This window comes from Fusarium oxysporum, chromosome 6 (genome assembly GCF_000149955.1).
Source record: "Fusarium oxysporum f. sp. lycopersici 4287 chromosome 6, whole genome shotgun sequence".
NCBI classification, from domain to species: Eukaryota; Fungi; Ascomycota; class Sordariomycetes; order Hypocreales; family Nectriaceae; genus Fusarium; species Fusarium oxysporum.
This window is the reverse complement of record NC_030991.1, coordinates 3,160,478-3,176,141: the sequence shown is the minus strand read 5'-3', so window position 1 is coordinate 3,176,141 and position 15,664 is coordinate 3,160,478. Positions and strand designations below refer to the sequence as shown.

Genomic DNA, 15,664 nt, shown 5'->3' with positions numbered 1-15,664 from the left:
CATGGCAATTGATATCCTCTCAATCCCTCCTGAATCATCTGATGTTGAGTCTCACTTCTCATCGGCGCGGCGTACGCTATCATGGGATAGAGAGAGCATGACCTGCGAGAACCTGGCGAAGGTTGAGTGTGTGGGCAACTGGATGCGCGAGGGTATCATTGTACCCAAGTCTCACGGTGGCAGGGGCGTTATTTCCAGCGTTGCTGTTGAATTTAGCGTTGAAACAGAGGCAGAGGACTTTCTAGATTAGGGTACTTTCTTGTTCTTTCTTCTAGCCTACAAGAATTATATGTGGTTTATCTGGATATCAACCTTGCTAAAGCGGCTATGTGGCTGTATGGATATCTACCTGGATATATCGATATCCAGATAATTTCTCCCACTTATCTGGATATCGATATAAGGGCCAGAATTTCGGTGGATATCGATATACGCAGGTCTGGCGGCTAGCCAGTCGTCATACTGGGGCATGTGCTGGTAGAGACTCCGCCAGTGTAAATCTGCCGGGCTAAACGTGATGAATGCACCAGGACAACCAAGGTTATAGGCATAGGCCTCGAGGTCCTGCCTCTTTTTGTTCCAGAATGGACGCGTACCGCGAATAGACACCGCATGCCTTGTGATCGAGTTGATCAGCGCCTGCGCCTCGGGGTCCTCGCTGTGTTCCAGCGCCTGAATAAGTTGCTCTCGCGTCAGCGGCTGCTGTCTCCCATCATGTTGCTTCACGAAGAATCTGGACCGCGAACGTGCTTGTGACCGCATTAGCGTGTTGAAGGCGACGAAGCGGAAGGTCGGGTGGCGTGCAAAACGCCCGTCGTGCCAGCGCATCGCGTGCTCGACGTAATCCTTGTAATCAATGGAGCGCAATCGAGGTTCAACAAAGTCGGCTCTACCGTCAGGAAAGAGGCAGGGAAACGCCAAGGAGAGTAGGGCATGAGAGCGATTGAACTCATTAATGGGTGTGTGTCGTATATTCGGGAGCTGCAGCTCGTGTTGCGCCTGCGCCTGGAAGCTTGTGGAAAGCTCTGAATCAGCTTCCGACTCTCCGGCGAGAATAGACCGCAGAGCATCGAGCTCCGTGTCCTTTGCCAACATGTCTGGCACTGCAGCCTCGTCCTCCAGGTCCAGCTCTGCCTCCTGATCTTCCTCGGGTCCAACATCCGCAGCCTCCACCTGACTCTGGGGGATGGCATCCAGGACATTGCCATCTTGGGGCAATTGATTTAGCCTCTCTTCGTCGATGACGACGCATCGATACCCAGGATGATGGCGCCGGAGGTAGTCTAGCCATATGACAACCGGCTGGCGGCGGACACGGAACTGGCGGGTGAATTGCCGACTAAGAATTGCGTGGGACGACGTATTGGCAGGACGTAGTAATACAATGTTCAACTCCTGCGGCAGAAGCGGGAGCTGGTTGTACACTAAGCCAACCTCACGGAGAAAGTGAACTACGTGCCCCCGATACTTGTACTGCTGCCCTCGCACAAGCATAATGTTCACGTGGACGTGAACACGAGCAATCAAAGACTCTTCGGTAGGCGTAAGCTGGGGCAACCGGGCCGGTACAGGGCCAAAGTCGAGCTGATTATCCGCAGAGAAGAAGTACGGCTCGTCGGGGTGGCGTTTCTCATCTTTTCGATAACAACGCGCACAAATGCCATCGCAATCGATCTTCATCTGGAACCAACACTCCCGGCATCGACCGCAAAACTGCATTTGGTCATTGTCCAGCTTTGTCCAGAACTCGCGGAGGATTGCCTTATCGCGACCAGTCAAGGCGCAAGCCTCAAGGTCGCCATTCCACACCGGATCTTGCGCATGAAAGACCGCCGATTCTTCAGGTGGAATTATCACTGGACTCCGAATACGCCGTGGCGGCATCGACGATCGAGTTTGCCTTCGAGATTTTCTTGGCCGCCCTCCTGTACCAGGGGCAGGACCACGGCGACCACGCCTTAGCTGTGCGGAAGGCTGCCGCAAGCGATGGCGAAGAGGGCTTCCATCCACGCAATCATTATCGTCGTTCTCGTCTTCGTCCCCTAGATCGGAATCAGACTCTACCCCTAATTGTTTGAGGTACCTCCGTGGTCGATCAGGTGAAAGCAGCAAGTTGAAATAGTCATCGGCGTCAATATCAGATTCAGAGAACTGTCCCCTGTCATCCCCTTCCTTGATTATCCCATCCCCATCTAGAAACCCACTCGGTCGTAGTTGATCTTGACTCCCATCTACGTTCCGTGGTTTAGCCTGAACAAACTACTGGGGCCACAGAACAAGGATACCTTCTCCAGGACCCTCAAAATCTTCCAAGAAGCCAAGTTGAGATATTGTGGGAGTCAGTGACACAGTCTCCCCTGCACGGCGTCGTGAACGATGGTCGCGCTGGATAACAGCCAGCTTGGCCCTCGCCCCAGCCTTCAAGGAATCATCTTGCGAGTCCTTCCCCCCCTTGTGGAACCTGGTGGCCAAGTAAGGGTAATCCACACCAGGTGTGCTGCTTCGAAGAGTAGATGGATCAGAATGTGAGACGAGTGGATGGGTCGTTGGCTGCACAGGCGGTGACGGAGCTAGAGCCCGGAAGAGCCGCGAGCTTTGTTGGGTTGGTGGAATTGGCGTCCCTAGCACTACGTGCGGCTGGCTAATTGACTCTCCGAATAAACTCCTAGCTGTATGAAGTTGCCGTAGCTTCTCTGGCGATGTAGGCTGGGTTCCGGATCTCTCGTTGGGAGGCGATAGGCCAGCATCTCCTTCGGTTCTCTTCGTGGCAGGTCTGCCAGGTGAGGATGGACGAAGTGCAATGTTCCGCAGCGTCTGGAGCACGACTTTGGATCTAGAATGCTTCATTTGATGAGGGTTAAGAGACTTATAGACGAGGAAGGCAGAACTTACATGAGAAACGCGCTGGTTACGGCAGTCTATGCATTGCTTAGTTTGCCCAGCAGACTGCCTCTTTGCTCTGAAGGCACTCTCCGGTCTCTCCTCCCCACAACGAGCACAAACAACGAAGAGTAAATCAGTAGAGAGCTCTTCGGGGTTGAGACCGATATCCATTACTCAATCAACGAGGCCATATCGAGACCTGTCGAATTGGGGAGATGAATTGAACGCGTGGTACTGGCACAGTACTGAGTAAACAAACAATTCCAAATGGACGCAAGCTGCCGGCACTCCGCGTGAGCCTTTCAGGGGCCAGCACCGATTGGCCCCACTCTTTTGGTGCCATCAGCCAGTTGCGCGTTCTTTCGCGGCTGGCCATACAAAATCTGGACCAATCAGATTCCGAGAAACTTATTTATCCCTGTCTGCACCAAACCCTCATTACTCGGGAAAACTTATGAATTAATGTAGAGTCAGCCTTCGGCTGAATTAACTTTGATCATGATGTGAGGGGAAACCTTGGTACTTCCAACAAAAGCACATCGCGAATGGGACCCTATATTGTTTCGCCGAGAGTGCGTGTTTTTGAAAGGTGGGTGGCTATTTCTAGCAGCTCATCGTACATGCTAGGAGTAGGATGACTTCTTGGCTAACCTGATGCGCAGGCAACGGGGCTGATGTCAGTAGGCCCTTCTTCAGGCCTTTGAGAAAAGTAGTCAACAGTTGGCCCAGTTCCGGGCTGGCGTGCTTCGCATCAAGAACAAAACAAACTCAGAGTCCTAACTGACAAAGCCCAAAGGGACGATGCGCATGATGCGGGCCATTGCCACCATTTCTAGACCTCCAACAGGAACAGGCACTTCTTTGGAAGCAGGAGGGCTCCAATATCTTAGAGGCGAACGAAAATATTAATGCGGTTCTCTGGGGCGCAAGTTATCGGACCTCCACAAAATGACAGAGCATTGGGCATCGATGATGGAGTCGTGAAGTTTAACAGAGAGTACGATCGCTTACTCGGTGCAGAAGCATACCGGTATTTGATACCCCAGCCTGGTTACCAACTGAGCTGTGCTTCGATACCAACTTGGCGCCACCGCGCAATCGATGTCGATTCCACCTGGCCGAATGTGCATCCATACATACATTCCATATATAAAGAACCCCCCTCAGCCTACACCGCCGGTCGGACCCTAATAACACAAACACCGATCTCAGCTTCTTCTCAACGCTTCCAGCGCTTCCTTTGGCTTCCTGCCATCGAGGTAAGGCGCGCGATGCCAGCATCAGCTGTCAGGTCTATCAACTCAAAGGCTTCCTGCCATCACCCTACTTCGCCAATCTTTTATGGTAAAACCAAGCCCACAACTCTCTCCTGTGAAATATTTTGCCTTGGCACCCGCTGTTAGCGTTCTGCTAGGGCAGAAAATTTTTACAGGCCAAAATGGCAACAAAAGCAGCTGCGGGACTAGCGGGACCCTAACAGTCGCTGGAAGAAAGGGATTCAGAGAGTTGACCTTTCTTCGTGATGAGTGTCCTCAACGACACTGAGTTTCGCGAGCTCTTGGCATCGCCTCCGGGCTCTATTTTATATGTGGCATTTCTGGCTTCTTCATACCTCGACATTTCAGCTTCGCGAGCCTGCGACATTCCGGCCTCTGTGCCCCTCGACTTCCCGTACGACCGACTTCTGCAGCTTCGGCTGCCCTACATGGCTCGCTGCCCTCTTTGCAGCCTCGGCTGCTGCCTGGAACACAACCTGGCTTCGACAATCTGTCGCACTGGCTGAGACCACTAGACAAAACCGCTGGGTCGAAACGGTACAGAGCTTACCTGGAGACCGTGGAATGAGGCGACTACCTCGTCCACAGAGCAGCGTTCTAGCCGCCTTGGGGTTTTCTCCTGCAAGGGTTTTCCCCAAGGATGCACGGTTCTAGGGTTGCAGCTACTGGAGATCTTAGGGGTTCATGGACTTCCTGCCTCAGGGTATGGAAAGCCACTTGATCTATCTGTGCAAGAGAATTCTAGGCTGGAGAGGAATAGATCCCGCTGACGGGATGACCTCTTGAAAGTAAATGCGCCTTTGTGCCGATGATATGCTGGATGAACTAGATGGGAGACGCTGCTGGAGGGAAGCTCTGCTAAGATCAACTGTATTGATGTCCAATGGGACGTGCTTCACCGACAACTACTGTAAGGCTAGCTGCGGGTAGAAAGGTGCCTTTTGGGGGAATGAGTAGAGAAAAAGCTCGAGCATGTATAACGGCTCCGACGCAAAGGCCTTGCAGATGACCTGAGCGAGGATCAGCACGGCAGCGAGTTTAGATAGTTTAGCCCAGCACGTCCTGTGCTCCAGTAGGAGACTTTTCGGGGCCTACGGCCCCCCGGACGAAAAATACACATACATACATACGATTGTCTCAGCCGAAGACGGTTGCCAAGCAGTTGGAAAAGGCAGTCGTTGCAGCTTTACCTCCTAACCCGATTATTGAAGAACTGCCCAAGATCACCTGGAAGAACTGTCGCTTCGTCCAAGAAGATTCGCTGGCTCGAAAAGGTGCAAAGGGCAGGAAGAGCTGGATTAGGTCGCACGGGACCTTCCTTGTCGAACTGAACTATCAAGATCAACCGATTGGCCATATCTGGTGCTGCAATCGATGTGACATGAAAGGCGCAGCGGAGTTCTTGGTGCAAGCCACGTCTTCCGCAGCAGATCATCTCCGAAAGCATGCACTTGTCCCGTTCAATATTGTTCACATGATACCCAGCAGCTGACCGACCTGCATAAAGCTCACCGGATCACCCCAGCCACTCTACCCGGGTAGAGTAGAAGAGATACCTCCTCTACCCAACCGGGTAGAGTGGGTAGAGCTCCCTCTACAATGCCCAAGTATGGCCATCACCCAGACTGGTACTAGCATCCATTGAGTATCCGCCATAGATAAATTGACGATCAAGCGGGTCGATGTTCCCATTCGAGCCCTGCCCAAAGTTCATTGCAAACGGCTGCGGTGGGAAAAAGGTGGGCGTATGTGCATGGTGAGCAAATGAAGTCATATTAACCGGGCTCATAGGTAACATGGTGGTGCTAAAATCCGGGCTCTGCTGGTTTGATGCTGTGAGAGGGTTGAAGCCTGCTGAACCTGTAATTTGCAATCCCAAACCACCTGAGAGCTTGCGTTCCTGGGAGACTGCGTCTGCATCTGTACTCTGCAACCAATCGAGATTCCGGTCAGACTGTGCTGGCATGTCAGTCTGTTTCTTGGCGTTTTGCTTTCGTTTCGGCGCTGCCGCGCTGATAGTATCCTTATTCTCAACCCTTTGCGGTGTTGGAAGCGTGAAGTATTCCTCCACTGATCGCAGTTCGGGATTCGCTTCGAGGACGCCGTCTGCTCCTGAATCCTTTCGTTTGTGAGTGGCAGGGTCCATAAACTCAGCGTGAGAAAGACCGCGAGGGTAACGGTTAAACCAGTCTCCGTATTGAAGGAAAGAAAGCTGTGTGGCTCGTTCTTCGACATTCGCACCAGCTCTCATAGCGTCCAAGACATTTTGATACTGAGTGCGAACGTTCTCCACCATCCAGTGAAACATGCCCCAATACTTCTTCATTTTGTGAAGATACTTGACATTGGTGGTCAAATTGGCCTGGGCTGCTAGCTTCATGGATGGATTGCGGGAGATAATACCCACGCTGTGAACTGTTGCCGAGGAAAAGGCGCAGTATCCAGCAAACGGAGCCGAAACAAAGCATCCCGACTGTTCAGCCTCACGAAGGAGCTCGGATATTCGGTTCGCAGCGTTGAAGGTCCTCTTGCTTGCTTCAAAGAAGAAATCATCATGTACACCATGTTGCTTTCGTGCTGACATAGCAGCTCGACTCACTAAGAGAATGTTATGCTGCAGGCAGATATGCATGAAAAGAAACTGGCTTGGCGTGTTCTCTGTCTTGTGGACCTCGAGGTTCTCTGCAGAGTACTTAAGTGACAAGGGCAGACTAGCTTCAAGGTTTACAGCATCATTGAGATGCTTCATGTGGTGAGACTCGTCTTCCCATAATGGATTGGGGTCTAGATCCTTACACCCTTGGCTCAGGTAGGTGGTGATCCGTCCCCATAAGGTAATGGCTCGAATCAGGAAAGCCGCAACTCCCATGTTCTCTCGTACATCAGCGATTTGTCCGTCGTTGGGCGACGGCGGATGAGGTACTCGACCATCCAACATCTCGGTGGGCGCAGGCAGGCCGAATTGGAAATACTTTTCCTTTACCGGCAGAGGAATCTGAATTGTATCCTCCCTGACGAACATGGGTCGATCTGTCCCAGAAGAGTTGAAGCGATCCATGAGAAAGCAGGCCCACATTATGCGTCGCCGAATCTCTCGATCAATGAAGCTGAGCTGTGTTTTGGTGCCATTACGGTCCAAGGGATCGTATTCCAAGTCTTTATGTAACTGGAGAGCGAAAGCCATTCGGATAGCTTGTCCACCCAGGGCCCAGCTACGGCCGCCCTGGCACGTTCCAAATTCATGAAGGCCCAAAATGAGAAGACATGTCAGGATGGTGAGGTTTGGCCATTCGTATCGTCTGGTGCAAATATCTCGAGCGTGTGATGCCCATTCTTCACCGCGTAAGAATTCAGGCCCTGAAGAACTCACTAGAGGGCTTGAGGTAAAACGAGCAGCTACAGCGCACACTGTGAGAACAAGCACCGGAGGTAGTGTGCCATTTCTGTTGACAGTCAGCAGGATACGTGAGATTCAACCCAAAAAGAACTCACTTTAGCTTTCGCATATAGCTTGGCTTGTGTAGAAGATGGTAAGATTGACCATAGATGTTGTCGAAAAACACCTCTGCCAGATGCTCCTGTATCTCCTTGGAGGGGAGTGCGTCGGTGCCTTCGTGTTGCAGCTTATTCTCCTCCCCTTCCTGGACTTGTAAGCTACTGGACCCATCATCGCCCTCAGTCTTTGGCTCCGAAGGCGCCTTCGCCCAAGCTTCCAGATCAGGCCCGAATGCTTCCTCGGCGCCGCGCTTCTTGGTTGGCTGACTGGAAGGTACAGTTCCTGGTATCGCCGGTTTGACCACGGGGCGAGTTACGGATGACGCGACTTCCTGATCCGATTTGGATATGGCCTCGATGACGCGTTCTTCCATGCGCTTCGGTCGCTTATCGAGCATAGCCATGCAATTTGTCCGAGGCGCAGCTTTCCGAGTCGTAACCTTATAGACACATGGGATATATGAGCGTAGACAGTGCTCGCAGGCGGGTTTCTCGCCTGAGCAACGGCTCTTCTTTCGGCGACATGCAACGCAAGCAAGCGGGAGGCGTTTTCTTTCCTTACCAGCCTTTGTCTTAAGTTCACTCCACGCAGGTGTGGCATCGGCTTTATCCTCCTTAGGTTTACCACCTGGATCTATGCCACCCGCACGGCTACGGGAAGCCAAACCAAACTCATCGGTAGTCGGGTCTTCGGGGGCCTCGGATGCGGGAGATGTCCGATCTGGGTGGGCCTTGGAGCCTTCCATGCTCTGGTTGCGGTTGCCCGTAGGCAAGGTGCCGAACGGCAGACCGCTATGTGCAAGGCCAGAAATGGCCTGGTGCTGGGGAAGCGCAGTGGGAGATTGGAACGTGTGGGTGTGATCTACTAGGGAAACGAGAGAAGCCCGGACAGGAAGACCATAGTAAGCAAACGCAAAATCGTCGAAGTTTGTGAAATCCATTAGGACGCTGTGAGAGGGAGGAGGTACAGCGTGCAATTCAGGAACGTCGCGATAGAGTTGAGGACCGGAATCGAAGGACTGTTGGGCATATTGAGGATTCAAAACGGCACGGCCGGACAGAGTTACGACGCGGCCACCCGAGGCCGAGAACGGATAGACGGAACGGACGGCCCGGCTGCCCTACATAGTTTCTTTTAGCAAAACTTTGACCTTTGCTGCCGAGGCACGGTTCGGTAATTTGGGCGGCAAGTGTTCAATGATATTGAATACGAGGCGTTGTGGTGGCCTCACACTGGCCTGCACTCCAGGGCGAATCAGCACTAGGTTTTTAAGACCACAATCAGAATTCCTCGTCTTGTATATTCTAACTGCTTGTTTACATGCATTAATAACATAGAAACGCTTTTTTTCTGTTTAGATCTATGTTGCTGTTGTACAGTTGGGGGGGGGGGGGGGCAAAAAGTATTCGCAGGTGTGTAAGTTGTGTTAGCTGCGCTAGTTAGTAGCTTACCTTAGCTTATGTACTTGAGACTAGGTTATCCCGCTGGTCTCGGTGTAATATAGGGTACTGAGGACCTGACAAGCTACCCCTAACTAGCTTCCGAGCAACAAACCTACCTACACACCTGCGAATACTTTTTGCATCCCACTGTGTGTGCAACGAACTTGAAACCTTCGAAGGTGGCCCTGGATCTCTCGGTCCGACATTTCATCACCTTCCTTCTAGTCGGGTCACAAGACAGCACCGTTGGCCAGGGTTCAGGGGCAATAGAGTTTAACCTTTAACGTTAATCCCATTATTGATTAGCCAGGAATGAGACTAGAATACGGAACACCAAATAAGGAAGGTGGATGCGTTTAGGCAGAGACTTGATGAATGCAGGCCAAGTTTAACGTTTAAGACTTAAATGTAAGCCTTAAAGGTTCTGAGACAATCCTTAATCATTAAGACAGAGAAGGAATTAGTGTCTCATACATGACTTACAATCCCACACACTCCTCATGTAAACTCAGTTATTCCTTAGGAAACACTACCTGTTACAAGTCGTTAAGCTAGAAGTTTGCTATAGGCAACTACAGAGGCATTATAGTAAATATTTGAACTGTATATATAAGACATGTTATTTGCGGCTCTAATGCAGCCGAAAACCTGAATGCTTGCCTATAACTTAACATAGTTGCAGGTCTTGCCGGTATGCCCGGTCTTGCCGATATGCCGATCTTGCTAATATGACCAGGTACCCAGGATACCTTTAAAGCTCAATGCGATATATAGAAGGTCTAAAGCGAAGAGAAAAGTATGGCGATTATAGTTCCTAAGTGATAGATAGATCACGCCGGTAAGGCTTACTGTAAAGCAGTTTTATCAATAGTCAGTGAGCTAGAGTTATTAGCGACCGTTCCTCTAAGAGAAGCAACTATACTGTGGTGTATTGAGACGGTTCTTTCCGGGCATCTTTCCAGGGATCCTAGTCACTTTCGCCAAAGTGCTGCAAGCGGTTATGGGTGAGATGGATTGCCGCTTCCGAGAGGGTCGGTGAAGGGGGTTAGGCAAACCAACTCGGGTTTTAACACCGACAAACCTTAAACAATGGAGCACAAAGTAAGAGCCGGATCCCGCGGTTCATAGTGGGGGACGTTCGCTTCCTAAAAGGTCGCGTTCTAAGCGGCAACGGACAGGTCCGATGCGCCACCAAACCTCATTCTGCACCTGAACCCTGAACCTCTGAACTTCTGTCATTGGAGCAGCTAGCTGGGGGTTGGGAGAGTCAATTTGAGCTAATTAGAGGCCTCTGTTTCCAACCTCGGCTTCAACCAATGGTTCCACTTTTCAACAGGCACAACTACCCATGGCCTTCTATATTTGCACTTTGCGACGCTCCAGGAGGGATTGCCATGGACTTACACCTATAAATATGGTCACCCGTCAGCATCCTTTCCCTCATCTTACCACCTATGACGCTTGGGCTCCCAAGGGATACCATGCGATACCCCTCCACCGATAAGACCCCTCTATCGATAAGCAAAAAAAAAAGTTTCCCCATACAAAATGCTCAATTTCACTCGCACGATGCATGGCCAAAATTGAACTTATTCACATAAAACAAGCTGTGTCTTATTGAGAGTTTCATGCTGTTTCGCATTATGCTACTTCTTTTTACAGTATATAAGCGGTTTGGGCGCATAGTACTAATATAAAATTTCTATCAATGCCTCCTCCACGAACAGTCCTCCCCAAAACTTAGAGGACTTTTATCTACACCAGCCTTCCGTAATCGCCTTGTAAATGCCTCGAGCGACTTATACATAGGATGGCATTATTAAAAAAAATATTAGATATCACAGATAACGGCCTCTCTCATAGCCAAGCCGCCCAGAAGCATGACATCCCTTAGCCGACTCTTTGGGGCTGATTAAGAGGTATACCATCAAAGTCTGAGGTCACCCATCCTGCCCAGATATTATCCAAGTCTCAGGAACCCAGATTAGTTACCTGGATACTTCGGAAAGACGCCTTGGGCTATGATCCTTCTCACAGCCAAGTTCGCACCACTGTCGCTGCGCTCTTAAGACGGCGAGGACGGGGAAAGGGCTATTAGTGCGCACTAGATAGCCAGGCTCATGAAACGTCATTCAGTTATCAACATGAAGATAGGGAATCACCAGGAGGCCTCAAGATTCAATTCTTTTACCCCAATGGCTATTAATTAGCAATTCGATATCCAAGAGCGCGAGTATAGCTGGATCAAGCCTGAGCACACAGTTAACATTGACGAGGGCGGTACCAAAGCGGGATTTGTGGTTATATAACGTCTTTATCATAAAATTCAATAATCCATTCCAGAATCTAGGCTTGGATTCCTTGGTTATCGGCAGTAGCGATCCGAAGAGGAAGGCCGTCCTCAAAGGCTCTCAGTCCCGCGCAAGGGTGTGCACCACTCAATTCAATCAACTGAATGGCTCGGTGGCGGTGAGTTGATCTGGTCAACCACTCTCTCCAGTGGCGTTGATCAACTATCCATCAAATTGAGTTGAATGGACACTGGTTGAAGTCGTTGATCTCCAAGCCGAGCTATTTCACTCCCACTCTCCCATCCCCTTTTCTTCACATCCCACCTCTACCTAGGATCCTTCTTCCGCCCTATCACCACTACCATTCTCGGTAGGAAGTAGTGACACGTCGAGGTCGTCAATCACCCCAGCCCGTAACCACGATCGCAGCACTTGACACATTCCTATAATGTCCGCGTCCAGTCGATTTCGTAGTGGCGTCACCATCCGCCCTGCCGCCGCAAACATCCTCTCGCACTCTGCTGACATCGGCTGGATCGTAAGGAAGTCCAGTGCCATTCGTGAAAGACGAGGATACCGACGTTTGCGCTCATGCCAGTATGATATTGGATCTCTAACATCGTTATCTCCATCCTCCCATGACGACTGCCATAATTCGAGCTCGTTAGTATCTTCATTGATGTCGTCAGACAAAGTCGCTTCCTCTTTCACCAAACCGTATCCGAGAACCGGCCGCGTGCGCTCACAGTACGCTTGAAAAGGGTTGTAGTACTTTCGCTGCCGCTTCGCAACTGGTTCGTCGTCCACGGGACTCCGGACCACCTGCAGGTGACGATAGTTCGATTCCCACACTTCTCGGACCATCTGCTTCGCCTTCATCACCCATTTCGTGTTATAGGGATGGGCACGTGTTTAATACAAGTGTGTATTAAACTGTTTTTTATTATAATGAAACTGTATTTTATTCCGAATAAAAAACGCGTTTTTTATTGCAATATTGCTACCATGTATGAAGCCGCCCAACAGTCATATACTACAGATAACCAAACCAAATTAGGTCAATTCCCCCCCGTTCCTTCACTCTCTGACCCATCTTGGACCTCAAATTTTTCCACAATCGTCTCCTCTCCGTCGGAGGAGGGTTGGTGAGTGAACTCGCCGATAACAGCGTCAACTTCCAGACTTGATGCGCAATGGATTTCCATATACGTATCTTCGAGAGTAAGCCAACCGTCTTCTGTCAAATCTTCCCAGCTAACCACTGTAGAATCAACCTCATCGCGATGACCAAGAGGTTGATTCTGAGACTGCGTTATCCTCTCTAGCACCCGTTCGTTCATGTAGATGAAGGCCAACTTGTCAGCGTTGGCTGGTGTGAGCCTGTTGCGTGCCTTGCTGTGGAGGAAGTTAACCGCCGAGAATGATCTCTCTGAGGGAACTGAATTGGCTATGGTTCCAAAGATTCGGACTGCAAGTGCAGCCAGCTTGCTGCCCTGGTTATCAAGAAGCATCCAAGCATCTAATGGCGTCCATTCTTTTGAATAGACCAAGCCCCCGGCAGCAAACTGGCCCCCCGATTGTGCTCGGAAGTGGTTAAATTCTCGAACAATATGAAGGTGGTCAGCAGGATTGACTGCTGACTTAAAGAACTGAAGCACTTTCATCATCAGCTGTTCTTCAAGCTTAGTCCCGACTGTGTCAGGCCTTAATGCAAATCCTGCATAATGAATATCATATGTCTGTTTATCCATACGGTTTAACCATACTGAATACAGCTCGCTGAAATTCACGTCTTTATGTTGCTGAGAATCGTCAAGTGCTTTCCATTCTGCTTTAATCTCCAGCCAACGAGGAATCACATGGCCGATGTGAGCCCGATCGGCTTCTGAGGCATGCTGACGACTGCTAACAGGCTTAATTATAGCCAAAACAGTCTCTAGGCGTATCCAGAAGTGAGGGTTATTGACAGACTCCAGCACCCTCGGAAGAAGCTCGAGAGACCCGGAGGCTAGCTCTGCCCTCACGTCAGGGCGGCGAGCGTATGTTTGGAGAGGTTCTTTACAGTGTAAAACTGACCATAAAGCATTGAATTGACTGCCCCAGCGTGTGATTGCGCTAAAGCGAGCGGTTAGTTAGAGCTAAGAGTCAGAAAAACTGAAAGACGCACGCAGATAAAAACGCCTTATGGTGGCCCCAAGCTGCCTTTTGTGCTTCTCTCAATCGAGCCAACTGCAGTTTCGACTTCTTGAAGAAGGTGACAATTAATGTAGCGCTTTTGAATGCCTCCTCAAAGAACGGCTGCTCTAGGATGTCCTTGATGAGTAGCTGTAGCCCATGTGAATCGCAGAGCGAAAAGAAGCAATGTTGGAATTCCTTTCTTGCAGCCAAATGCACATGAGCTTTCCTCATCACACTATCCGTATCTGTGCAAAAACGAGTTAATGCGCAAGAAGTTACCCTTGCAAATTATCTCCAGCTCAGGATACAAAAGATCGATGTAGTGCTCAGCCGTGTGTTGAATCTGTCCCGTATCAAACGTCTTCCAATAGAACGCCAGACCATTTGCCACCTGTATCGAGATATTGATAATTCGATGACTCGTGATATTGTCTGAGCCGTCAAAGATCACGTTGATACGTTCTGTCTGGTCGAGGATATCTTGGACTTGGTTGCGGTACTCAGAATAGGTCGGGGCTAGCAGCCGCTGCACTCGGCGACGAGACGGTGGTTGCCAAGCAGTATTCAGCTTGTTCAACAGAATTCGCATTCGTTTGGACTCGAATAGGTTAAATGGACGGCCATCAGCGAAAATTGCTCTAGCAGCAAGCTCATCAAGCATCTGCTTAAAAGTCTTGTCTACCACAGGAAAGTGCTGAGTAAGTTGAGACTGCTCAGACTGTTGCTGCCCTCTGTAATTGGGGCAATGGCGAAGTAAGTGCTTCTTCTGACGAGTAGTGCCTTTGGCTGTCTCGTGGCCACAGTGCTTGCACTTGACTCGTGAGTTCTTGAACCCTGAGCTAGCGTCCGAGGAAATCGTGATAAATTCTCGGTGGACCTGGTGGTCGGCTGGCCTTCCAGAGGTTCGAGGCATTGTAGAAGAAGCACGAAGGGTCTGAAGGTAGTGGGAAGTCAGATTGGGAAGTTTCAGGGGATACAGCGATAGGCTGTTGAAGGCTGTGGAGAAAAGGAGGTCGGAACAGGGATTAAGGTTATAATGATCCTATACACTAAGCCAGTTCTGGAAGGAGCTAATCCTAATAGGGAATGGAATATAATACATATAAAACGCGCCTGTTTTAAATATTTAATACAAAAAGCGCATTTTATTTAATGATACGGTATTAAATCCATCCCTAGTGATAATCCTGGTCCTGAGGGTATCTGCAGATAAGTGGCCACCACGTATTGACACTGATGGACTAAGATAATCGAATATGGCTCGGAGATCCTCGTCTTCGACCGTGAGAAAGGAAAGATTACTCTTAACGATCCATTGCATCACCATCCGTTGAAAATGGTCCCTGTCAAAGTTCTTGACGAAGGAGTTCGCCATGGCCTGCTCCCGCGGCTTTTCCGGATCGAGCGTCAAGGTATCAGCTATTGAGCGGTGCTGCTTCTCGACGCTTTCCGCTTTCAACTGCGTCGAAGACTTCGTCTTGCCCTCTGGCGCCCGAATATGATGTTCTTTGAACAGATGTTTGCTGGCATTTTGAAGACCAGTATGCGTGAAGTTCTTCGGCTGGGGGACTCGTTGGTGAATGCAGAGTTTGCATACCCATCTTCGCTCATGAGCCCGCTGGATATCATACCCGTAGTCCCAAGTCCAGGAGGAGGTGTCCTTTGCGCGCTCGGAGAAGAGCCAGCCGCGGAAATGACGAAACAGACGTTCTTCCTGTAGCTGTTGGGCATCAGCTAGTAACGTTGATGGTGAAAGAATTGGTGGAGAGGTCTCAACGACTTTGTCTTCTAAAGGATCGGTCATTACGGGAGGTGTGAATGCGTCAAACAGATCGATGAAAATTTGGACCTGTACGGGAAATTACCCCAGGATATCCTCTATAACTACTGGGGGTCCGAAAATAAGTTAGGAAATACTAAAGTCTGTGTGGCCCTGCCCTCACAAAAGACAGTACCTCCTAACAGGGTGGATCCAGATGTCCAAAACTGGATACCTTGTCCCACTAAAAGTCCACCGCTGCAAAAATCCACTACACCTATTTTGTTTGTTTGTTTGTTTGTTTGTATATTTTTCGTCTGGGTGGCTGTAACGAAGCC

The 15,664-nt window shown here is 50.1% G+C and overlaps 3 protein-coding genes across 3 annotated transcripts; all 3 read right to left on the bottom strand.

Annotated features, from left to right (window-relative positions):
- Window positions 1-345: 345 nt before the first annotated feature.
- On the bottom strand, window positions 346-3,054 carry FOXG_17085 (uncharacterized protein; the record flags this gene model as incomplete). Its single annotated transcript, XM_018397106.1, has 3 exons — window positions 346-2,231; window positions 2,286-2,841; window positions 2,893-3,054. The coding sequence occupies 3 exons, from the start codon at window positions 3,052-3,054 to the stop codon at window positions 346-348; spliced, it is 2,604 nt and encodes an 867-aa protein (XP_018257973.1).
- A 2,700-nt stretch (window positions 3,055-5,754) lies between these two features.
- On the bottom strand, window positions 5,755-8,596 carry FOXG_17084 (uncharacterized protein; the record flags this gene model as incomplete). The annotated part of the gene is made up of 2 exons (XM_018397105.1): window positions 5,755-7,603; window positions 7,653-8,596. The coding sequence occupies 2 exons, from the start codon at window positions 8,594-8,596 to the stop codon at window positions 5,755-5,757; spliced, it is 2,793 nt and encodes a 930-aa protein (XP_018257972.1).
- A 3,851-nt stretch (window positions 8,597-12,447) lies between these two features.
- On the bottom strand, window positions 12,448-15,371 carry FOXG_22692 (uncharacterized protein; the record flags this gene model as incomplete). Its single annotated transcript, XM_018403099.1, has 4 exons — window positions 12,448-13,504; window positions 13,557-13,812; window positions 13,847-14,501; window positions 14,727-15,371. The coding sequence occupies 4 exons, from the start codon at window positions 15,369-15,371 to the stop codon at window positions 12,448-12,450; spliced, it is 2,613 nt and encodes an 870-aa protein (XP_018257971.1).
- Between the last annotated feature and the right edge of the window lie 293 nt (window positions 15,372-15,664).